Source organism: Pagrus pagrus, assembly GCF_965226575.1.
Source record: "Pagrus pagrus genome assembly, chromosome: 3".
In the NCBI taxonomy this organism is placed as follows: Eukaryota; Metazoa; Chordata; class Actinopteri; order Spariformes; family Sparidae; genus Pagrus; species Pagrus pagrus.
In genome coordinates, this window is record NC_140187.1 from 29,971,566 (window position 1) to 29,995,345 (window position 23,780).

The following is a 23,780-nucleotide window of genomic DNA, read 5'->3' on the forward strand; positions in this document are numbered from 1 at the left end:
ACGCTGTGCACCATTTAATAATAATGATGATTTCATGACTATTGTATTAGCAATCTATAACCACATTTATAATGTTAATAAGCAGTCTACGGCGTTTTTATAATTCAAAACAAGTTTTATTTTATTATATATTGATTTTTTTAAATAATCGTCCAAGCAATTTTTTTATATTTATAATCATCAATTGAACCTATTAAATATGTAACTATTTGTATTCAAGATATACCTATGTTTCAACATTTAAAACACTCCAGAGTTCACTATACATAAGGTCCATAAACATACATAAATTGGGACATGTATAAAAATCCTAATAGAGGGTTCTGAATTTAATTGAAGCTGATATTTATGATAATCTTAAGTAGGTTACAGGCATCCAAGAAATGACGAAACAATTTTCCATCTGGAAGTATTTTATTGTCCTTTGACTTGTTTCCAGGCACTAAAACAGCAGGGAAATGGACAATCAACCTGAAACAACTATACCCATTTGCTAAGATGAAATGTGAAACTGTACACTATTCTGTGACAATACTGTTTGCTCTCAATCACCTGTGTTGAGCACATCTTTATATTAAGTGGAACTGTTTTAGACATTAATCCAGGTTGAACTGAACCTGTAATAAAACCACAACTAGTCAAATGTTAAATGAAAGGTTTGATATGCAGTACAGTATGACGCTGCCTTGCATTCATACCAGGAGGAAAATGTATATTGGCCATATTATAGGCTTTTTAATTACAATTCTTAACAAAATGTTTTAAGATAAAGTAAAAACATACAACACTAAATATTTACAAACAGTGCCAAATAACATAATACCATTGCCATCAACATTGGTACGCCTTCAATGCCTCCATTATATCTGAACAACTTGGATACAACATAAAACCTTACCAAGTATATTCATCACTTCGTTGTATCTCAGTAAGCAGTAAGTCAAACTGATGGATTATTTGTGTGTGCTTACATTTCCAGACGTCTAATTTAACGTGATGCCCTCCTTTTTAATCTGTATTGGGATTTATATTATAAATCTATACACACATGCTGAACAGACAATGCTAACTTGACATTTTCAACATTGATCCCTTGTCTCTAAATGTACTCCTGATCAAGCTGTCTGAATTTACTCCATATTCACATATTATACAACAGAACTTTAGCTATGGAGGTGCAACCTGAATGTTTGTACTCTTCAAACTTTTAAAACTGTTACATTACAGACACATTATGCAATGTAAAACCATGTCTTTTCAGTGATAGCATAAGTATATAGCCGTGATTTTTCAATTTTACATTCATCCTTCTAATGAAACATGTTTAAATGACAACAATACAATGAACTGTGATGAATTCATTTTTTTAAACCTTGCAATAGGCGTCTGGAATGAGACTAAATCTAAAAGCTCCGTTCTCTCAAATTATTGATAGCTTGATTGCTAAAGACTTGTTCAAAAACTGTGCTACACCTATGTATGTCATGTTCTCTCCACCACAAATTACAACAGCGAAAAGTAAGGGGAAAACAGCAATATTAAGTTGTGTATTTTTAACATGTTTAAGTTTCAGGACAGAATCAGAGCCCGGTTGGTAGCGTGGGGTTTTAGTGAGCGAAGGTAGCGACGTGCTCTCTCCGTCATTATGAGCTGGTCTTTAGTCTGTCCGCAGACAATCGTCTCCCATTCTTTTGACATCTGAAGAGAAAAAAATCATCACAGCAGAATTAAATCAAAGTAAAGAAGTCATGTTAAAATATGTTTTCATTGATGAAAGAATTCATTCCATTTAAAGTTAAAGCTGGAACTTACTGGAACGGGAGCCACTGTACTGGGAAATATTGCGCTGTCACTTGGTCCCAAAAGGAAGCCCTGATCTAGAATATTTTCATGCTGCTTACTGCAAAACGAGGAGGAGTTGAGAGGAACAAACACGGACTCTTCCTGTGGCCAAAAACGGAGAGGAGAAACTGTTAAGATGCATTAAATCTAGGGACAGGCTAATAACTAATACATTTGCACATTGTTTACCTTGATGCTGGGTTTGACTTCAGTTTTGAGGGACTTGCGTCTGGATTTAGGCATCACCTGGCAGTCCAAGACATCTAAGGCCAATGATTTTCGCACTTTCTTCATAGGAGGCCGATGCTAGAATACAAATAAATAAATAAATAAAGCAATAACAGTAAGTTCTGGTAATAAACAGAAGCAGGTTTCATCAAGGTTATATCATGGAAGCTGAAATATATTGGTTCAAAGCATTCTTAAATTGCAGTGGTAGCAGAAGCCAAGATATATCTGCTTGTGGGAAGTGATAGTACGGGGGATTTCACACTCCTGTGCAGCTGCCTACTGACCAACAGTGGACCACTGTCTTTGTAATGCAAAGCTCCAAGGTGTGAATGTGTGAACGTGAAGCATTGTAGAGCTGAAAAACAGCAAGTACTCAACACTCCCAAGCAGTCAAACGACAACCACTTTTACACCGAAATTAGCGTGTATTTGTAGTTTTTTTTTTAATGCGGGTAAACCCACTTATAATCTGCAATGAACTCTGTTCACATTGCCAGTGGATGAGTTTGCCTTTCTGTTTTTTTCCCCATCACAAAGGCACCAGAAGAACAGTGAACAGTAGAAAGCAGCAGATCATATACTTCATCAGAATACATCCAGAAGGCATTAAACTTGTTTTAAAGTCTTAATCGCTAATATTCTAAATTAGATACATAATTTTTTTCCAGGAGCTGATAACGGAAGTTGCTAGGGAGTGAGACATCTTGCTTCTTTCTGATCTCTGATGAGAGTTGCACATGAAATGGTTACTTTTTTAATGTCTTTAACTGCAGTCCCTCTTTTAAACTCAGGCCTGATTGAGCAATGATCGAGCACTGCTCGACAGGGACAGACAGAAAGATAGTTAGCAGCCTTAACTTCAACAAATGTCACAGCATCTTGCCCAAAAAGGAGTGTCACGGTTACATTAAATGATGAATGATGAACGATGACAACTGCAGGGTTAATTGAGCCGGGAGTAAAATTTCCATTCACATTGCACACAAAAGCCAAACGTTAGCGAGTGCAAGTGGGTTTTTGGCCAGCATGAAAGGGGAACAAGATTCACCTTCTACAGACAATCTACAGTGTTAGTTTACATACATACACTGAAGAGTTGCAACATTTTACTTGATCACAAACAAACTAACAAGTAGACGTTTGAGGACACTTTTCTAGCTCTTACTTATTTTGTACCACAGGTCTAGCTTGTACCATAAACTAAATTTACACTGGGCTAAAGTGTTACCATGCACCTCGACAGAGGGCTGAACTCTGACTTCACATCTAGGCTAGCTGCTGTTACGTTAGCTTCTGCAATTCAATAGAGGTCTAATTTCAGTGGTCCTTCTGAAAAACTGTTGTTCCAAAAGTTTTTATATTCAGTGAGCAATAAGTAAGAATGTACAACAGTACTTGTTTTGAGAATAAGCACATTTTTTGAATGAGGTTTTGTTATGTTGTCTTATGTCTCATGATGGCTCTATGATCAAGCACTAATACATAAAAATGTTATGGTATACCTTTAACAGTGGATTAAAACGTAAAACAAGTGCTGAACTATGAAAGTTGACTCATAGTTACCATCGTTTTGCGTCTCTGCTCAGGCGGAGTCGAGCGTACAACAACCAAGTCGATCCCAGTGTCTCTTAGGATGACCTCGTTTATGTCGTCTTCAAGATTTGGAGTCTGGGGCTGACATTACACACACATTACATTGTAGTGTTAAAAGTGTTGATAAAACCATTGACTGATTTTATAACTTTTCACTGACAGTCACAGATGCTCACCAGAGGCTGCAGAGGACCGTACTTCTCCATGGCATTTTTGAACGGCGTCGGAGTCCGTGGGGTTGTGCAGAGCTCAGACTTGTGGTTGGGTGTGACAAATCTATATGACAACAAAACACGGAGGTTCAAAATCAAATTCAACTCCAGCATCGATTAAGGAACTCGTATCTTTATCGAATTGTATTAGGTTTACCTTTCCACATTTGCAAGAAACTAATGTTCGCAATCTGTAGCTACAACCTTAAAATGAGCAGGTTAATACATGAAATGATTATTAAGTGTATCTGACACATGCAACAAACAGCCTCCTGGACAGAATGAGAAATTTAGTCCAAATATCCGGATTTAGAGATATGAAGTTGATCAGATTCAAATGACGTAAGATGATTAGCTGATCTTTGCTAATAATTGAAGAGCAAGAGGAGACAGGTTTGATAATAGACTTGATGAGCTTAATGAATCCATGTTTATTGCCGATCTGAAACCCGATCCAAAAAGGAAGCATCTATAAACGTATCACTAGTTTTACATCACTTACGCCGAGTTTTCCTTCTGAGTGAGTGGCGTCTTGTCACGTTGTAGCGGTGTGGTAACAATGGCTTTCTGGCTGCAAACTGGTGTGGATGTGAGGGATGGGTTTTCCAGGTCATGAGTGTCCTGCTTGGTCCACATGTTGAGAAACTGGAACAACACACTGAGGTTAGTAGGGTGTCTCATGTGACATTGTCCTGGTCGATGCTACAGCATCATATGACCTACCTGAGATGGAGAAAAGGGCAAGATTTTGACAGGAGTGCTCTTGGGAGTCATGGAGTTGTTGGCATCGGGAGACAAGGCGATGCGTCTCCTGCTTCTGTGGTTCAGTATGGAGGGCGGAGTGACCCCTCCAGGAGAGATCGGGATAAGCTCCCCCTTGCTGCCTTTGCTCAACTCTTGCAAGGCGCTGCCCTCCAGACGGAACTGGTGGCGCTCTGGGCTCGGACTTTCCTCTGGCAGGTCAAAGGCTGCTAGGTTGCACCAACCATCAAGGTCCTGATAGAAGAGACAAGAGACACAAGAAGTTGCAGTTCAGCAGTGTCAACTATTGGATATGCATTTAAATTACATGCTATGGGTTACTGGGGACACTTACCCCATCCACCATGTCCAGCACTTCCTTCAGTGCTGGACCATTAGGGGAGAGAAAGCCGGAGCTGTCCACCACCCAGCTGGAGCAGCTCATGTCTCCTGAGGTTGTGTCTGCTTCAGTCTTGGGGCTTAAACTCTCCTTTGGAGAGGACTCAGCCTTTGACGGCCCTGCTTCGCTGGGTCGGACTTTAACCGGGGCAGAGACCAGTGTTTCCTGTAGCTGGTGGAAATAGTAGACAACTATGACAATACTGACATTTAAAACATGATCACTGCAGTGTAATACAGGTTTTCTTTCAAGTAGATTCTATTCATAACAAGCAGGGGTGGGAATCACAGAGAAACTCACAATATAATATGTTGCCCATGATAACAATAGTATCACGACCTTGCTTATAATTGATACATTGCAAGACAATTATCTAACGATACATCACAATGTCCTGTAAGGTGCACAAATTCTGTATTTATGCATTGGATTATAGTGTCAGTTTCCCTGAATTTGACATGAACTGAGATGAAACAATGTGTACAAAAGTGCATAGAGTCTTAGCTTAATGCCTCTTTAACACACTGACACAATATCCATGAGTACCATCATTCCAACCTGGGAAAAGGCTGAGCTGCCAGAGAACAGAACAGTTCTGGAGTTAAAATGTTAAAAGGAAGGATACAAGTGCGGGTCACTAAATTCTTTCTGTATAAATTAAGATTATAGAATTATACATCACAACACAAGGGGTCATGGAGTAGTGCCTCTGGTGAGTCAAACTGTCAGGGGAATCTGTTTTAGAGAGCCTGCACGTGTCAATAATCAATATCTGGCATTAATCTTATAGCAAGAGGAAGCAATACAATGTATTGCCGTAGCAATATCTTACCGACCCCTAAAAACAATTCCAACGAGATTAAATTATTCAAAGCTACCCCTTATTTAAATTGTGACACATTTCAAATGTGACTGGATGCTTACTGAGGGATGTGTTTTCTGCTCTGGCTCTTTGTCTGCAACACCTTGAGAGCAACTGGACACCTGCTGGATCAGAAAGCAAAATTTTTTCAATACTGTCCACACACTGTGTCAATTTCAGAGAAGAGCATCATGGAAAGACAACCCACCTGCACATCTTTATTAACACGGGCCAACAGCTCTTCAAGCTCATTTGGCCTAAAGACCTCCCCAGCGTAGAAGCCCATCTCTAACTTGCGTTTGATGGTGGAGTTCCAGTGATTCTTCACCGCATTATCCGTCCTGTGAATAAATATGATACGTTTTAAATCATTTTCACACAGAAATCCATATCAGTAATTTTAAAGTCATCTTCTGAGCTGATGCAGCGTTGATGGACAGTATTTACCTTCCAGGGAGCAGCTTGGCGATCTCAGCCCAGCGGTTTCCGAGCAGACAGTGGGCCTTGTAGATGATGAGGTCCTCCTCTGCCGTCCAAGATGACTTCTTCACATTGGGATTAAGGTGGTTGTGCCAGCGCTCTCTACACTGCTTTCCCAGTCTGCCCTTCAGATGTTTGGCTACCATTGCCCACTGTTTGTTGCCGTAAAGATTCACAAGCTCTATAACCTGAGGAATGAGGGGAATGCACCTGAATTACAACTCATTCTGAACATACTATTCTGTTAAACCCCTGCACCGTTAGCCAACATGTCACCTACCTTCTCATCCTCCTCTTTGGTCCAAGGACCTTTAACCAGTTCTGGATCCAAGACCTTAAACCAACGGTGCTGACACTGGTGCTCAGTGTGACTCTGAGCAAAACAAAACAAATGCACCATAGCTTTAAACACCGAGTGGGATTACTGTTGACATTACGTGGACATGGACGCCTTAAGGCTTACTATGAAGACCAAATAGTTAACCAAACTCACCGGTACGTAGCTGGCAATGTATTTCCAATCATTGGGTCCCACTTTCTGAACCAACGCCTTGAGTTTGTCATCCTGTAAACACAAAAACATGCATGTTTATGTCTGCTGTCTGCCTCTGCAGCCATTATTACAGGGTGAGAATCCCTGAGACAATATGCAAATCACTGGGACAAGTCCAGGCAATCACCTCCTCTTGTGTCCATTTCACCTTCACTTTCCCACCGTCCCTCTGCTCTGCCACATCAGAGTCAGTGTCCTGATGCATGGCCTCCTCTCCATCCTCACTGAGAAACAAACAGCTGTGGTGAGCTGACAGTGGCAGCAGAAACTAGCTCCTCTCCCCCGCCCTGGTGGTGGGGCGAGGAAAACTTGACTATCAGGTTTACTTCTTAGCGGCAATCTCACATTTATAAACTATTGTTTGCCAGAACTATTAGGTCGGTACAAAGTATGACATGTTTACTTGATCGCCGTGAGTGTCTTGTAAATCAAGTGCTAAAGCCTTTTTATCAAGTTTCTTCGAAAAGGGCGGCACAGACGAGGGTCCGTGAAGTAGTCATGGGAAGTTAGAGGTCAAAAAACAAACCTTTCCCATTAGCCAACTGAATGCCATCGGAACCGTAAACTTAAATATTAATGTTAAACTCTTCTGTGATAAAATAATTACTGTTAACGATACTGTTAGTCCAGATAACACAGATTCACATCTTACCCGCGCGGCCACCAAGACATTTCCCTCTGTTTCTGTTGTTTACGGTCAGACGGTGATTTGTCCTGCTGCTGTTGTTCGTCATGTGCATGTATATTCAGTATTACACGGTTGTATTCCACAGGTTTATTGTCTAAATGACGTGGTCGGTGGTGGTGATGGAGGCTCGGTGCTGTTGTGTTGAGTGGTCGGGTTGTAGCTTGTAACCAGCTGGAGCGGAGCGCCCGGGTTATCCGCGCTCCTGGATTTCTATCTCGCGCCCTTCTCTATCGTAGACACTGGATGGTGACGTAGATGCGCAATAGATGTGCGCGCAGGGTCAAGAGGCTGCATAGAAAACTTCCGGTGGGAGCTTCAAAATAAAATCTAAAGTAAAAAGTGCTTATCTTAAACAAAAATGTTCAATTAGCAAACTTAGGGTAATACATTCAAGGGTTATACATTCATTTACGATATAGTGACAAGCTGAATCCTGTACATTGCCATATATACAGTATATTATCATGTAACCCCCACCGTTAATTATTAAATGAAAATTATGAATGCATAATGGAAAATAAAAAAAACATTATATTTATTATAATTTTTAGAAAACAATTATCCCATATCCGATGTATAAAGGTTTTGTTTTTAGTTTTTCAGAAGTTGGTTTAATCAGTCAAAATTTCTTAATACTGGTTATTCAAAATGAGCAATTTTACTTATTTTCTTACAGTTACTGATTAATTTAAAAATTAAAAAAATAATCAATAAATTACTCAGTGATATAGATTGTCGTTAGCTAGCTGTTATTGTCAGGAAAGTTAAAAAAAAATAGATTTTTTCCAAACTTTATAAGAAAAAAAACTATTTCAAAAAACATAATGAACTTAACATTTTATTAAAAAATTATATAAATGAAAATATAAAAACAAAAATTGACCATAAATAAAATATATCTTCAGCTCTTCCAGGCTGTATGCTACCCAACCTCCTCCACACTGATGACCTACTCAGCTTCCAGCTGGGTCAATTAACAAGCGGCTTCAACAGTTTAAAACCCACCTGGAGCTCAGCAGACACGCAGTGGCCCAGAGGAAACAATGGAGAAAGCTTTTGTCATTAAAGGTAAGAAAACCATTTTTATTCTCAAGATAGATTTACTCCTTTAAGTCTAATCAGATGCTGTGATTCTAAGTGGTATCTAACATTTATCCTCCTAGATATGAGAAGCTTTGAGTGTTCATCTCCATCGGAGCTTGACAGGAAGTTTTTTGAGGAGCAGAGTTTGCTGTCTGCTTTGTCGCTGGAACAACTGTCCACATCAAGAGTGTCCAATGACACAGTGGCTGATGGATCTGACACCAGGCTGTCCATCCTGGCTTCTCTCTGCCTGTCCTCGGATGCTATCTCTCCCACTCAGGCCTATTCAATGAGCAGCTTAAATGCTCAAGACACTGACAATTGTCACCTGACTGTGCCTTTACAAGGAATGTCTTCTACTCCCCAAGTGCTCCTTCAAAAGCAAAAAAAGGCAGCTTTTTTTGACCAGCTGAACAATGATCTCACTGCCTCTCAAATGTCATGGGATGTGTCTTTGATTAAACCCGAGAGCAACAGCCCCAAACCCTTCATGGAGTCCAGTACTCTGGAGCAAACATGGAGTCCTAAACCACAGACTTCACAACATTCACGTGCTGAAGTTTCTCCCTGATGTGGCCAAGAATGTCCCTCTATTACCACCCTCATCATGGATAATTCAGAGGTTTAGCAGGAAAAAAGATGGGATTTCGATTGGTACACGACTGCCTCTGCACTCACCATGCATCAAGGACAAAAGGATTTGAGTTAAAACACTGGATGTACATGTGAAGGTAAGGAGCTCAGCATAGTTATCTATTTTAATAATTGTTCTTTTGCTCTGGCAAAAACTGCTAAACCATGTTCTATCTCCATTTTGTTTTACAGGATCCATGTGTGAGGATTAATGCAAAGAATACTACACCATAATGTTTTTTTTAAAGATTTTAATTAAATAAAAGTGACTTTATTTTCTCAAGTGTATTTTAACAATTTCTTTCAAAGATGAAATGCAATAGAAAGATGTATAAAAATAGTAGCTTTTATGTACAGTTTCTAATCACTGCGGTACCATACAACAACTGTAACAGTCCATTACCTCCTTTTACTAAAGGATACACTCACATCTGCTCGGTAATGGTACAGTATATTGAAAGAACAGAGTTGAGAAGCTTAAATGTTTTGTGACTCCACTCACAATGGGGTAAATCGTGCCTCGGTGTCCATGTCATGCTCCTGTAAGGGGGGAAATGCATTTTAGAAGAGGCCAACGATGCATGATAAACTCAGTTGTGGGAGTTTTTAAGGTTGTCTCACCTGATTGAGTTTCTTGAACTCTACAACCTGGAAGAAAATGTGTTCCATGATGTGCTTTGCGTCCCTCTGATCTTTATCCAACTTTGGAGTAACTCCCAGGATTTCACCACATTTCCGCACGTAGAATTCAAGATCATCATCCGTACCTGGGAATGGAACCAGTTAAAAATCAATCATACCACCCAGATGAGCATTTCAGAAACATCAGTCTATTCTTGCATACCTGAAAATGCAAATCACCTGTTCCAGGTTTACATTTGCCAATGAAGCTACATACTGCTAAGATTCTATTTAGGACGCAAATGTGTGTCTACATCATTGTCTCCAAATTTCTGTCCAAGGGTTAGCTAACCCTAACCCTCCAGCTTTACAAACTAAAAACTGAGTTTCTGAATAGCTCCACCCTGGAAGGAGTTTTCCAAAAAGGTCCGTTTTCAGTGATCAGTGCAGTTAATATCTTGAACTCTGTACGCTGAGGAACAAGCATGGCCCTACATGAATTGTAATTGTATGTCTGTCTATATATGTTATGTCTGGAACCTGTACCAATGAGCTGTACTGGAAGCAAATTCCACCAGCCTGGCTGTGTGGTCATTAAAAGAATCAATCAAAAAGAAATTCTTATATAGGTGGATAGGGCCTAAACCTATCCAGTTAAGTTTGGCTAAGTGAAGTACAGAACTTACATTTATTGGTGAGCTGTGCCAGGCGCACTTTCTCAGAAGAGAATGTTTCATCTAGATCAAACAGGTCCAGCATGGGTGGAGGCAAATCACTTAACGCTGGTGGAAAGACCTAAAAGACAGTTCTGGGTGTAAGCTTGTGAGGCTGTGAACAAAATGTTTGTTCCCATAACATTTTAGCCGCACAAAATCCCAGGAAAACCAATCAGAAGTTTGTCATTCTGTAGCCATGACATGCAATCAACATTTACTCCATAAAGCAAAAACCTTTTCTAATGCCAGTTTAACTATGACAAAACACTGTTTGGGACAGAAATGCAGGACTGAAACTTACAGCAGGTTGAAGCTGAGGCAGTGGCGTCTCAAACTGTGGTGTGATCAGCTGAAGTGGCTCGTCTTTGACATTAAGTTGCTTGTAAGCACTGCAGAAAACATTTAAGAACAGTTTTAGCAATGAAGAAATACAGAGCAGTTACACACCTGGGTGACACATTTAGCATTCTCACCTAATGACTTGGGGCAAAGTGTCAGTTGACAAATTGAACAAAGACATATCAAAGAGAGAGGTGAAGTCCTTGGGGTTTTCATCACCCTCTTGTAAGCACACTCTGAGCTGCTCTGACAAACACCCCGTGTCTGGCAACATGGTGTAATCTGTGATCTAGAACAGAAGGAGGACAGAAGGACAAGGTAAGAGTTACAAAGATTGGCAGATTGAGAGAATTTATCACCAACAACTGATAATCGATTCATTGCTTCAATAATGTTTCAAAGCAAAAATGTTAAACATTTGCTGTTTCCAGCTTTGACATTTGATGAATGTAAGGATTTGCTGCTTTTTTCTGATTTATGAAAGTAAATGAAGAGTCTTGTGGATTGTTGATGGGACAAAGAAACAATTTGAAGAATCACTTGGGCTTTGGAAAATTATCTGACAAAAAGTGCTTTCATAAGTTGCCAAAGTTTTGACATGAGTCTTGTTCTTAAGGGTACTGTTGAGTCATTGAATATCCCTAGGACAACTCATGTCAAAGCTTTGTAATTATATTAAAGCATTTTTTGCATTGAGGCTACGGACATGAGACTATTTTCCTTCATATCTGTAATTTCATCGTGGTCGGCACATCTCCAAGTTAGGTTTTTTTTAATTTTTTAACACTTGTGGAAACAATCTGTAGATTAATTGATAATTAAATAAATCTTTAGTTGCAGCCCTAGACAAGATGGATGTCAGCTCATCTAATAGACAATATCAATGACAACATTCTCAGGTCAAGTACACTTCCTCACCTCTGGATCTTCGGCATCAATCTGATTCAGCTGAATATTGTCAGTCATGAGCCACTGCAGCACAACATCCTAGAATGAAAAATAACAACAGGCTGTTGTACACAAAAACTGACACTCAACAAATTCCACGGGACAGCAGAATACTGTCCTACACTGCTGATTTGTTAGCTGACAAATTATATTTAAATGTCAACTTGACTCACCATGATCTTACTGTTCTCCTCCTTGTCTATGTATTGGTCACTGAACATGTGGCAGGAACCCAACACTGCCAGCTTGCCAGCCTCCTTCATGAGACATAAAAGACATTAATTAACATCATAAGTACTTTATGGCCTGTGATTTAGTATTAAAAGTACACTGCGCCTCTGACCTTTCCTTGATGGAAGGCCAGGACAGGTCTGTTGAGGGGGAAGCAGACTGAGCCAGTTGAAAGCACAGCCACAGCAGGCTTGATCACACTTAGTGTGGCACCATACGGGTACACAAATGTGAGAGCCCTGCACAAATAAAGACAGAAAAGCTTGTTGTTTTTTTTTAAACCCCCTCAAAATGGAAATGCAGTGCTAATAGTTGATCTCTTACTGTGCATTGTTTCCAACATTTTCATCTTCAATGATTCCTGTGACCGCTTTGCCAGCAGCCCGACTGATCTCTCTAAACAAGAAAAAGGTAAACGATTGTGACTTTGATGTTCATCCGGTTACAATCTAATTTATTCAAGTGAAATACATTTATAACAACTAAATCTGAATACATATACTGTATACAGGCTACAAACATTAAGGGCCTGATTTGAATACAGTATAAAGTTGATGTGTTTGTGCGAGTTAAATAATACATGTTGTCGAGACAAACCTGTTCAGTACACCATTGGATACAAGCGCCTCTTTGGGATGGAAGTATTTGTAATACACATTCCTCACCACAGCATCTACAGTAGTGATGAAGACAAAGAAAAAACACGACAGAATTCAATACAGTTGTCACAAAAATACATATACTTTAACTGTGTGGATGATGTCAATTTCAACAAATTCTAATATGCACCATTGTTGACCATTATTCCAAAATCCTCCAGGAGAAAGTTGATATTGGTGTCGTATTTCATTTCTCCTCCTTCACCGAGCATGACCAGGACATTTCCTCCTGCATCCAGGTACTGCTTCAACACCTCCAGCTGAAACAAAATGAGACAAATGTGTGAAAATCTGAAGCAGCACGGTGAAAGTTCATTCTGAAGTTCCCAGCAAGCTTCCATTTCTACTATCTCACATTCTAATAACACTTATATAGAAATCAAACATATTTAAGCATGTTAATGATTTTTTAACTTAAATTTTTCCTCTTTGATACATCACCTCTGATGCTGTGAACTTCTCCCTCGGACCTGCAGTTATCCACAACTTGACGCCCTTCAGCCTCTCCAGAGCCAGCTCTTCCTTCAGACTAAGGAACACAGCATTTTACTCAGCAGCTGAGGGGTTTCCTCAAAATTACAGCAAAACTATGGAAAACGTATTGGTTCAGTCCAAAACAAGTAGCTATCCTGAAGACAACAGAGAAGGGTCTTACCCTTGGATTTTCCATTGAGCTCGGAGCCTTTTCTGCATGGATTTGTAGCCATTGTTTGTAGTAAACAGCTCTCTTTTCGAAAAATTGAACACGACAGTGTTGTGCTGTTCCTTCTCCATTCTCTCATTAGTCACTCACCAAAGTTGACTCTTCTTTGCGTCCATACACCTAGAAACAGGTTGTAACTCTAAGTAAGACCCCTTTAAAATGTCCTTAAAATATAATTAGTATCTTAGCCAACTTATGTATCTAGTGAACACGGTGATTAGCCGACTAAAATTAACATTCCCGTGAACTATTTAGTAATACTACAATGCAGACGTTAGCGTTTAAATTATTTTGACAAGGCAACTGAATTAACGGGTTGACGTTTAGCTAATATTGCCATTAACTAGCAATGCAGCTAATGGCTAACATTGGGCATATTTACCTTACGTAAAAGTTCGATGCGTACAATCAATGTTTCTCTATTCTACTTATTTAGTTAAAGAGAGAGCTACGGTAACTGTCAGACTATAACATCAATGTCCAGCTGTAACGCTTTGTTATGTTGCACTTACAAGTTAGAGTCACCCAATTTGCCTAGCTAGCAGTGATGCATGATGGGTGAAAAGTGGTAACCAAGGGCGCTAACCACATGACAACCAAGTGCAGCAGTGTGGCAAAATAAGTAGGGGCGGGTGAAGACATCGATTCACGTAAGGGTCGCTATTATGATGCTCTAGGTAAGAAATACCAAAAATCTATATTTGTGATTATGTTAGGCACTATTAAATAATGTTATGTCGACGAAACGAAAAGGGCGGAACTCATCCGCGAAGGCACAGTGCTGCGCCCGGACAGTATACAGTGCGCACATGCTTGAGTCTGTTTGTAGTTCATTCATGAAAGGCACGCGTTTGGACTCATTTCGGATTTAATGACTCAATAACTAGCGTTGCAAGACAGAGCTGGATTATTTTCTGAATACTTCGTACCCAATCACCAACAGAATAACATTAACTACGACGCTTAACACTTGGTACACCCAAGTAACAGGCAGGTTTTAACATAAAAAAGGATTTGCCCTGGTATTTTGGTGCATAACAATAAACAGAGACGAGAGAGAAAATAGACAAAAGACAAAATGCAACTACTGCAAAAGAGCAGAGAATATGAATAATATATATGCTTTTGAAATGAAAGCTGTGTTGTGCAGGAATGTGAAAAATACTGACCAAGGAATGTGCAAAAGTTCAGTGTCAAGTGTTAAGAAAATGTGCAGTATGCGGAAATACTAATCCAAAACATCTATGTCAATGTAAAGCACTGTGGCAGATGTACAGATGTCATGATTTATGTTAATGTAACTTGCTATCTATGATGGGAGGGTCCCTGTTGATGAGGCCAGCAAAGAAACTGTTATTGTGGCCTGAGGTTTCAGCCTTGATGGACTGCAGTATCACCATCTTGGTTTTTTTTGGAGCCTGAAGTGACCATATGTGAACAACAGGATGAAGCTGGAAAGCATGGGCATTGCTGTGCCTCTATCCTGATGGACAGTCGCCGTGATAGTGACTTGTCAATTACAAGGTAGCCATGTCCAGCACACCCTGCTTCAGTGTCTATTTTACTTTAAATACAACCATAATTTGCTAAGTGAACATCATACTACAGTAGGACCCAGTTCAACCAGCCTGGGACACAAACTGGGACTGAACACAGCCACCGAGACAGGGGATACAGTACGGAGGTGATTTATAACTGATATGACCTGGACTATGTCCTCTGGAAGAGAAGACACGGCAGGAGGTGGACACAAGAGGCAAGCATCAGCAGTGGGTGAAACCAAGTGTAGAGCTGGAATATTTTCATATTTTTCTCTGTGAATCAAGGGTTTCTTTTGACCAAACCAGAGGTGATTATGGAAAGACAAACTAAGACTGTTTTGGTAAGTTTTATTTAGTTGATGTTGAGTTTGAATGAGTCAGTGAGGCAATTAATGGTGCTAGTTGTAAGAAAAATTGATTTTTGAGTCTCACTCCCAACTCGTCAAAAACTGATGCTTTGGTATGGTGGCCGACCCGTCCTTCAATCCCAGTGTGTCATTATTTGACGAGTTGGGATTGAGACTCAGAAATGAACTTTTCTTACATATAGCACCTTTAAGTTCGGTAAAAGAGGGAAACTTCATTACAAATGGTGTATGTACTTTGCTGTTTAATGAGGAAAGTAGGTGTAAAAATATCTCCTTTCTTCACACTATCATTTAATCTATAGCTGTGAGAAAAACTTCAAGGCCCTCAAATTTAGCCATGCTGCAAGTTACTAGATAACATTATGTGGAGGGCCTTCTGCCACCTTTTAAAAAAATGTATACATTATCGTCCTGTCATAAAGCTTTTTTGGTCTCTTTTAGAGGAAAAGGCTGTCCTGCTCTTCAATGATTGAAATTATTACATTTTCCATTCATGGATCAGGTTGTACATGTATTTTAAAGTCCTACTCCACAATAATTTAACTTTTTTCTCTTTCCACTGGTGGATCAGGGCATTCCTTTCCTTCAACCACTTTTTTCTCTTTAACAGGCAGATCTTTCCTTCCTATTGAGATAACCTTGTTGCAGGTAGTAGCATATGTGACATACAAATGTTATGCCATCTCACTTTCTACTTGCGGAACTTTCACACGTTTTCCCTTCCTTTCACAACAAAGCTCAGTGGCAGGCAGTTTTCCATTATTGGCCATTTTATTTTATTACAAACCCTCTGACCCGAACAAAAACCCATGCTTTTCATGCCTTATTGTGTAATCATGTAAAGCCCAGTCTTTGCAGTAGAATTTGACATACAAGCATGACTGAACATGAAAACAAGTGGAATCAACTTGGTGTAAGTTTTTGCAAGACATCTCAGCTAACAAATGAGAAGTAATCAACCATTATATTCGTTGTTGTTTGGAAATAAAATTCATTTCTGCAATCATTTCTAAATTAAACTAAAAAAAATCATGAATTTGTTATTATATTAAAACAAGTATGTCAAAAAAATTAATTAAGTGTATGATTACATTTACAAATAAATAAAACAATCTAAATCTTGGGAATGTGCTTATAGTTTGCTGGACTCTCTGACAGGCGTCACTCTCAGGACACCCTCCTGGCAACATGAGGCAGCCAGCACCCCGTCTCTTCTCCACAGTCGGCCTTGAACCAGTCCTCTGCTGCGACCTATGGGACACAACACAAGCTGCACCTTAGGCTCAAACCAGGAATGCAGAAAAGTGTCATTTGTGTCCAATGTTTTGACAAGGATGACTGACATGGGTAAGCTGTTCTATTTTCCGTCAAACTAACAATTGAAAATATCTGTTTTTGCACCAATATTTCAATAGTAAACATGACATACAAAACACACAAGTTTCCATTACAATTCATCTATAACTAAATATTCTTAAGGTTCTTTCTGTTTAGCAAGTGTAGTTTTAGTTAAACAGGTGAAGCACTGTCAAAGCATCTGCGGCTTAATAAATTGACAAGAACCAAGAAAGAAATAATAGAAATAGAAAATAAACTGTATGACCAGATGTGACCTCCTTTACTTGTATGCCCTTTCTACTGCAGGAACTGAAGGGCCAGTTATTCAGTGTGTAGTCATTGTCACAGGTTCTGCTTTTTCAAACGGAAACCCTAAGGCTTCCAATACCAAAATCTTGTCCCTTGCCTCCAGATTCTGAAGTCATATGATTCTGAATGAATCTATTAATGGAGATAAGGAGTAAATTAAATCTTATTTCCATCTCCAAGTAACTTCCAGGTTCACATTTTGTTGCTTGTGATGCTGTGGCAGACAAAACAAATGAAGTACAGCAGATAGGAAGCGAACAACATGCTGACCTGCCCATGGACTCTCACACTCATACAGCATCCACTCATCACTGCGGAAAGTGCTGTGGAACCACATGGCGTGGTCCAGGGAGGCCGCAAACCTGGCCCTGTACATGGGATAAGGCTGCAACGCTGTGCCTAGGAATGCGTAGTCTGATACATAAGCAGCAACGCAGCAATGAAGCTTCATGTTGCCTTCACCTACATAAACACACAAATGAAATGCATACACAAATACTGCTTAGATTGTTTTATACATGTTATATTTTTTTTTATATTTACATTCTCAGGTATTTTCATATTTGCATGTATTTTCTATATTGGTCTAGTACTGAAATTATTTGCTGTTTAATGTAAAAATGTGCTCTGTTTCTATTTCTTGAGTATATGTCATCATGTAATATGCTGTATCCTATTTTAACTTTCGCAGTCATTTAATGTCAGAAGGAGGCCTAAAATACTATAATTGAGAATACCCAAAAAATGACCTAGTGTACTATCAATGCTAATTAATATTTTTTTATTACATTTGACCCAATAAATATGCAATGCTTAAATAAAATGGCAAAAACATTTTTAAAATATCTATGTGAATTTATTGCATTTTACCAATATATCCTCGTGCTCGCACCCAGAACAGCTTCTTCGGCTCAGTTGCAGCACGTCCGTAAAAGAGTGGTGGGTTGACAGGCTTTATCTCAATGGGCACCTCATCAGCCAGCAGTTTGTTAAGGCCTTGTCTTGCATTCTCTGCTAGGTCTGGTTTACTGTAAAACAAAAGAAGAAAATACATGTCATAACTGAGCCTCCCTGTTATTTCTTGGTGTTTATACTTGAACGCTGTTCAGTAAATTTGAATACAACAAATACAGTCTTTTGGTTACTGCACCCTTCTAAAGATTTCAGTTTTTGGACTTTCTCAAGATGTGTTTTGTGGAAGCACCAGAAATCAACCATATTTGCGAACATTTTATTAGGGTGATGGCAGAGATCAGACAGACTGATATCTTAAATCCTCTACAGAAAAACAAATGAACTAACTGCATGGCATGAAACCACATGGGTCTATTAGGTCCCTTGTTCATGTTGTTTTGTCACTCATAAAATAGCTGGTTATTCTACCTGGGACAGGGCTGCAACTACTACGTAGGCTATGATTATTACCTACGCCAAGGAGGTTGTGTTTTTGCCCATGTCTGTTTTTTTTGTTTGTTGGTTTGTCAGCAGGATTACACAAAAACTACTGAATGGATTTCCACAAAACTTGGATGGAGGATGAGAGGCCCAGAACAGGGATGGATCCAGGCTTTTTTAATCACTTTTTTTTGACACTGTGAGATTGTTCTTGTTTTTCCACTTTTCCACACCATTTGTTTTGTTTGTTTTTTTACAATTCCTCAGGGAATAATGCATGGACCTTGATGAAATAAGGTATATGTAGGTGGCTGGTATCCATGAGTAAGTACAATTTGATGTGGATCCCAAAGAAATCTAAATCTCACACATATAAATGTTTTATTTGATATTGGATTAGGCTTGATTGAATTGAAGGGAACATTTGCGCCTTGGCGGAGGTGAGTGCTCCACTGGGTGCCATTCTAGCCGTTATTGATTGTTCTATTATACTATATCACTCAGATGGTTTTAGAGCTGCAAAAATGCATTGATTAGCTGTCAGCTATTACATGCAGCCTTATGTTCAAAAGTTACAATCAGATATGACAAAGAAAAGCAGCAACAAATTATCAAAATAGCTGAATTACTTTTCTCTTGATTGAGTCATTGTAGCAGATTTACCTGAGATATTGATGAATAAGCTCCTCTACAGTGAGGAGGTCTTCAGGCTGGGGGACCACCGGCATAGTGAATTGGTGCTGCAGGGGACTCTCCTGCAACGTTTGGAAGGACGCTTGGCAGATAAGTATGGGCTGTCCATGCTGGATGGCCTTCACAGAGCGTACTGTGAAACTGCGGCCATCTCTTGTGCGTTCCACCTGGTACAGCACCGGAACCTTTGGATCCCCTGAAAAACACCCAGAAAAAAGCTATGAGGGAACAGTAACTGGAACTGACAGTGGCGAATTTATCAGATCATTTCAAGGATTCTGATGGGATTATGATTGGAGGATGAAGGTTTTTGTCCTGTATTTGTTATGCAGGCCTTGATGTTCACAAATGCTGATAAAACTAGCAGCATGGTAAAGCATAAGGTTCATTATAACTGCAGCTACTGTTACAGTCTGCTGGAGTTTCATACATCATAGTTCATTTGCATCAAATATCAGCCCAGTTTTTAATATTAGGGCACCAGCACCTTTAAAACAATGCTTCATCTTACCTGCTCGTACAAAGTAGCAGTGAAGAGAGTGGGCATAGAGATTATCGCTGACAGATTTGGCAGCAGCTACGAGGGCCTGACCAACTATTTGACCCCCAAACAAACGCTGACTGCGAGGCACCCAGTGGTGTGTCCCTCTGGGGAAAAATAGAAAAACACCTTAAACATATGCAATGAACTCTCACTAGATGATGCTTAGATAGTGAAGGTGATTTACATATTTGGGTAATCTATTCATAAGTTCACAGTGTACCCCTATACCTACATTTATTGCAGTCAATCATAGTTGCCATACAATAGATCCTGCCTTTGTGAGGTGAATAAAGTTATTTTTTCCCACCTGAGAGATGTTGTCTTTTTTCAGGCTGTAGTTCATTCTTTGAACCCTTAATGGTGGTGTTGTATAATGAGACATTGTACTGACTGCTGTTTCCTAATATTATCTTAGCCTCAAGTATAAATGTACAAAAACTGAGCATTATAAGCTTCATTCACTCCCAATGTAAGCGTAAGCAATTGAACAGACAGACTTTTTGTTGTTTGAATGAAATCAAATAACAAGCATATTGGGTCACCAGCAGTGGTGTTAGAGGAAGTAGTCAGACCCTTTACTTAGGTAAAAATAGCAATACCGCAATGTAAAATGTCAAGCTATAACCAACAGACCTCCATTCAAAATTCGGCTTCATTAAAAGTACTGAAGTATCTTCCACTAAATACCCCTCATCGTTTTATTGTAGTATAAGCTAAGGTAAAGTACCAAACGTCAGCCAGCTACCTGTAGAGGTCTACGTCCAGCTCTTCCAGGTTTAAAACGCTGGTAACCAGGACGCTTTTGAGGTCCTGAGCATACTGAGCTGCAGGACTGTCCGAGCTTTCATCTTCAGGTGATTTCGGTGACGAAGTACTCTCTGGATAATCACTATTATTGGTTGAACCGCCGGCGTCTTGGCTATCGTCCTCTTCCCTTCCTGACATGTTTGTTTGGCATCTTCTTCTGAGCTGGTCTGAAGCGGTCGCCTGTCAAATGTCGACACATTACCGCCACCTACTGTTGGGAACAAAGACATAAACAAAATCAAGTTTCTCACAAATTAATCCTTAATACCTCAATTATTCATGCACTTCAATGACATTTACCCTACGACATTGTAACATATAGCCATATATCATGTGTTATCAGTCTCTTTATCCTAATATGCATTGTTATATCATAGTGAGTACACAAGAATACTCAAGGAATAGTCAAACTGGTATGAAATGCTATTTTAGTCAATAAATAAATGAATAAGCATATGGAACTAAATATGCCTATGAAATAAATCCTGAAATAAATAAATAAATGGAGCAATAAATATACAAATAAATATATAAAAGAGTCAGTATAGTTCATAAATACATTTTTTTTTAAAGGACAACTTTTCTTTCACAATGTCACATTTATCTATTTAAAGGGGCCTTTATTTTATAAAGTCCCATTTATTTACTTTGTGGTTGTTTTTTCATTTGCATAATAATTATTTATTGTGCATATTCATTTATCTCCTGGGCATATTTATTTATGTATGTATGTATGTATTTACTTATTTATTTAATATTGACTTTATTGGCATTACATTAAACGGAAGGCCTCAGAGCCCCACTCGTGTTCTCAGTACCACATCTGACCGCGCTGATGTGCCACATGTTGCATACCAGAAGGGGCAGGCAGCCCCATTTAAAAGGAGTGCAGCTGGCAGGGGAGGCAGCCAGGATGATGTTGAATCTCTGATGTTCAAACAGGAGTAGTGTACTATAGGCTGTTGCAATGCTGCTGACAATAATTTAGGCCGACTAAAGTGTAACAGAAACCAGTAAATGCTAGGACATACATATTCAATAGGTCAGATCTGTGTTTAGCAGCTATTATTCAGGTCATATGTCCAAATTTCTTACCTTAATTTCTACTTAAGGTTTTCATCTTTAAGACCCAATTGATTGATTAAATCTCTGTAGGATATTAATAAACCATCTTAATACAAATCTCCAATACTGCAGATCCCACAGCTATCAGTATACAGTTGTTTTTCCCTATACAAATAGCAGGGTTGTGCTGGGGTACATGGTGTCATTTTGTATCCTTTGGGTTCAGTTAGTACCAAAAAAAGGCACATTTAGGACAGGGCATCGAACCAGTCTGGGTCAACACCCTTCATTGTCCGGGACATGACTCATCGATAACAGACTGTGCACATCAGGAAGCAGGGTCCCACAACTGTGGACATCTCAAAGATGCTGGTGTTGCTTGTGAAGGTAAATGTTTATGCATACAGAAAACACACTGCAGTTATTTTGATAATGTGAAAGCCGTCACTTGAACTTGGTCCAAACACCTGAACTGAGACCGTGGTTAGTGCTTCTTCACTGAAACAAGAGGAATATTGTGACCACACAGCAACTACACCTCTGTAATATTGTATTATAAAACATAAATCTGTCAGATAGCCAAATTTGATTTTACCTCAATGGGGCCATGTAATGCTTATGATGCTGAATGACATTGTCAAAACTGTCCCATCAATGATTTACCTTGCAGCCCGTATGACTTATTTTTAAACCTCTTGGTTCATGTGAAAACTCAGGCGAAAACTAAATGGACTGGAACCCATACAGTTTCTGTGCCAAATGAACCAAACTGAAGGTGTAAAGGTGGCCTAAAACTGCTTTAAACAGTGTTATAAGCAACCTTTTACAATGTGCTACAAGCTAGGATAGTGTAGAGCGATGGAGAATCTTTTGTGTTTTGTTATTTCTTTATTTTTTTGTGTTTTTATGCGTAAAGAGGCACTCTACTTTGAGAGACAGCTGTATTCGCAAGAAAAAGTGATTGTGATCCGTGAAGTCTGCAGTAGATGAGACTCCGTGTTCGCCGTGATGCCGTTTATTGTCACCAACGACCTCTGTAGTCACAGTTAGCCACTCATTAGCAACCGCCATTTTTAAGACATGTAAATGCTTTATCATTTAAATGTGAGATATTTACTAATGTATTTTATGTCGTAGAACAAAACGTAATAAATATCTTAAGGTTGTGTTAACAACAGTCCTTAACTGAGATTTAACTGAAAACCCATTAAAAAAAACCCATTGACCCCAACACAAGAGAGCCGGAAGTGGAAAAATGGCAACTTATTTCGAGGTTATAGGACTCATTCCTGCAGCACTCTACGGACTTTTGGACAAACACACAGTGTTTGAACCAATCAGCATCTGTTGAGGAACTACTGGCAGCCTGAGAGCTGAGGGTGTGGTTTAGGTGTGGCAACGAGCAGAAAGAGAAGCGCTTGAAAACAATAATGTAAATAATAAAGTGCCTGCCCTTTTCCAAACAGTTTCTAAGGACAACTGCACATGGTTCTGTGTAACAAACCATATGGCGCGTCAGGTTAAGCATTGCACTCGAACGTGACAATGAGCCTCATTCATTTATGTTTTTCTAATAATTATCATGATAAGCTAGTCCTAAAAAAGGTCTAAATTAAATAAAATGTACATCTGGTTCAGAAAATCCTTCTATAAATGTATGTTAACACAAATCTAACACAACCACTATGATATATAGCTATAGTGACTGACTCATTTAGAGTCAGAGAGGTAAAGGCTGATCCTTCACTTCCTGGTCAACTGAACAGGTGATGCTCTGCTCTCAGTTTGAGTTTGTACTCGGGGGATTCAGAGTGCCAAAAGGGAGCTCAAGCGGCTTTGATCATTACGAGTGAGAATCTATTGCGGGCTCAAATGTAGTCTGCTCTTGCATGCTCAAATCATCAGTTACATTCATGATACCGGTCTAGCACTGTGCTCCTTTAAAAGTGTACTATGTAATTTTGGGTAAACATTTGAATCAGAAGAGAAAGATCTTCACTGGCTAAATAAACTGACCTTAAAGGACAACACAATTTCACGCTGTTTTACTTTGTTTATATGTGGCGGACTCTGCCACCTTTCTAGCTCCAAACAGTGTTCTGGGGACCTTATTTTCCTCTGAGAACAGCTTGTTTCTATTCAGTTATGGAAAGAATAAATATTTCTGAGTTTGTATTACTACCTC

At 39.3% G+C, this 23,780-nt stretch overlaps 3 protein-coding genes and 1 long non-coding RNA gene across 6 annotated transcripts; 1 reads left to right on the forward strand and 3 right to left on the reverse strand.

The window, feature by feature from the left end:
- Positions 1-395: 395 nt before the first annotated feature.
- On the reverse strand, positions 396-7,682 carry mybl2b (v-myb avian myeloblastosis viral oncogene homolog-like 2b). Of its 2 annotated transcripts, none has more exons than XM_084348783.1 (15): positions 7,567-7,682; positions 7,042-7,138; positions 6,855-6,926; positions 6,642-6,734; positions 6,329-6,549; positions 6,090-6,222; positions 5,944-6,003; positions 4,975-5,190; positions 4,602-4,874; positions 4,381-4,523; positions 3,843-3,942; positions 3,637-3,747; positions 2,032-2,148; positions 1,813-1,944; positions 396-1,698 (listed from the first exon to the last, which is right to left on the reverse strand). In XM_084348783.1, exons 1-15 carry the CDS (start codon positions 7,584-7,586, stop codon positions 1,570-1,572), a joined length of 1,917 nt encoding a protein of 638 aa, XP_084204909.1. In that variant the 5' UTR covers positions 7,587-7,682; the 3' UTR covers positions 396-1,569. The 2 variants fall into 2 exon arrangements, with proteins under 2 accessions (XP_084204909.1, XP_084204908.1); XM_084348782.1 differs by having other exon boundaries at positions 5,944-6,006.
- Positions 7,683-8,571: 889 nt separating this feature from the next.
- LOC311255433 lies at positions 8,572-9,601 on the forward strand. Its single transcript, XR_014622371.1, has 3 exons — positions 8,572-8,670; positions 8,766-9,416; positions 9,511-9,601. It is a non-coding gene; the product is annotated as an uncharacterized lncRNA (long non-coding RNA).
- Positions 9,553-14,123, reverse strand: ift52 (intraflagellar transport 52 homolog (Chlamydomonas)). 2 transcript variants are annotated; one of them, XM_084349906.1, is made up of 14 exons: positions 14,048-14,123; positions 13,488-13,655; positions 13,274-13,361; positions 12,963-13,092; positions 12,771-12,846; positions 12,498-12,569; positions 12,286-12,412; positions 12,116-12,199; positions 11,913-11,981; positions 11,129-11,283; positions 10,957-11,044; positions 10,626-10,734; positions 9,940-10,085; positions 9,553-9,858 (listed from the first exon to the last, which is right to left on the reverse strand). In XM_084349906.1, exons 2-14 carry the CDS (start codon positions 13,604-13,606, stop codon positions 9,817-9,819), a joined length of 1,305 nt encoding a protein of 434 aa, XP_084206032.1. In that variant the 5' UTR covers positions 13,607-13,655; positions 14,048-14,123; the 3' UTR covers positions 9,553-9,816. The 2 variants fall into 2 exon arrangements, with proteins under 2 accessions (XP_084206032.1, XP_084206031.1); XM_084349905.1 differs by having other exon boundaries at positions 13,918-14,094.
- Positions 14,124-16,196: 2,073 nt separating this feature from the next.
- On the reverse strand, positions 16,197-20,700 carry acot8 (acyl-CoA thioesterase 8). The gene is made up of 6 exons (XM_084349907.1): positions 20,469-20,700; positions 19,691-19,827; positions 19,150-19,375; positions 17,962-18,119; positions 17,362-17,553; positions 16,197-16,695 (listed from the first exon to the last, which is right to left on the reverse strand). Exons 1-6 carry the CDS (start codon positions 20,666-20,668, stop codon positions 16,577-16,579), a joined length of 1,032 nt encoding a protein of 343 aa, XP_084206033.1. The 5' UTR covers positions 20,669-20,700; the 3' UTR covers positions 16,197-16,576.
- Between the last annotated feature and the right edge of the window lie 3,080 nt (positions 20,701-23,780).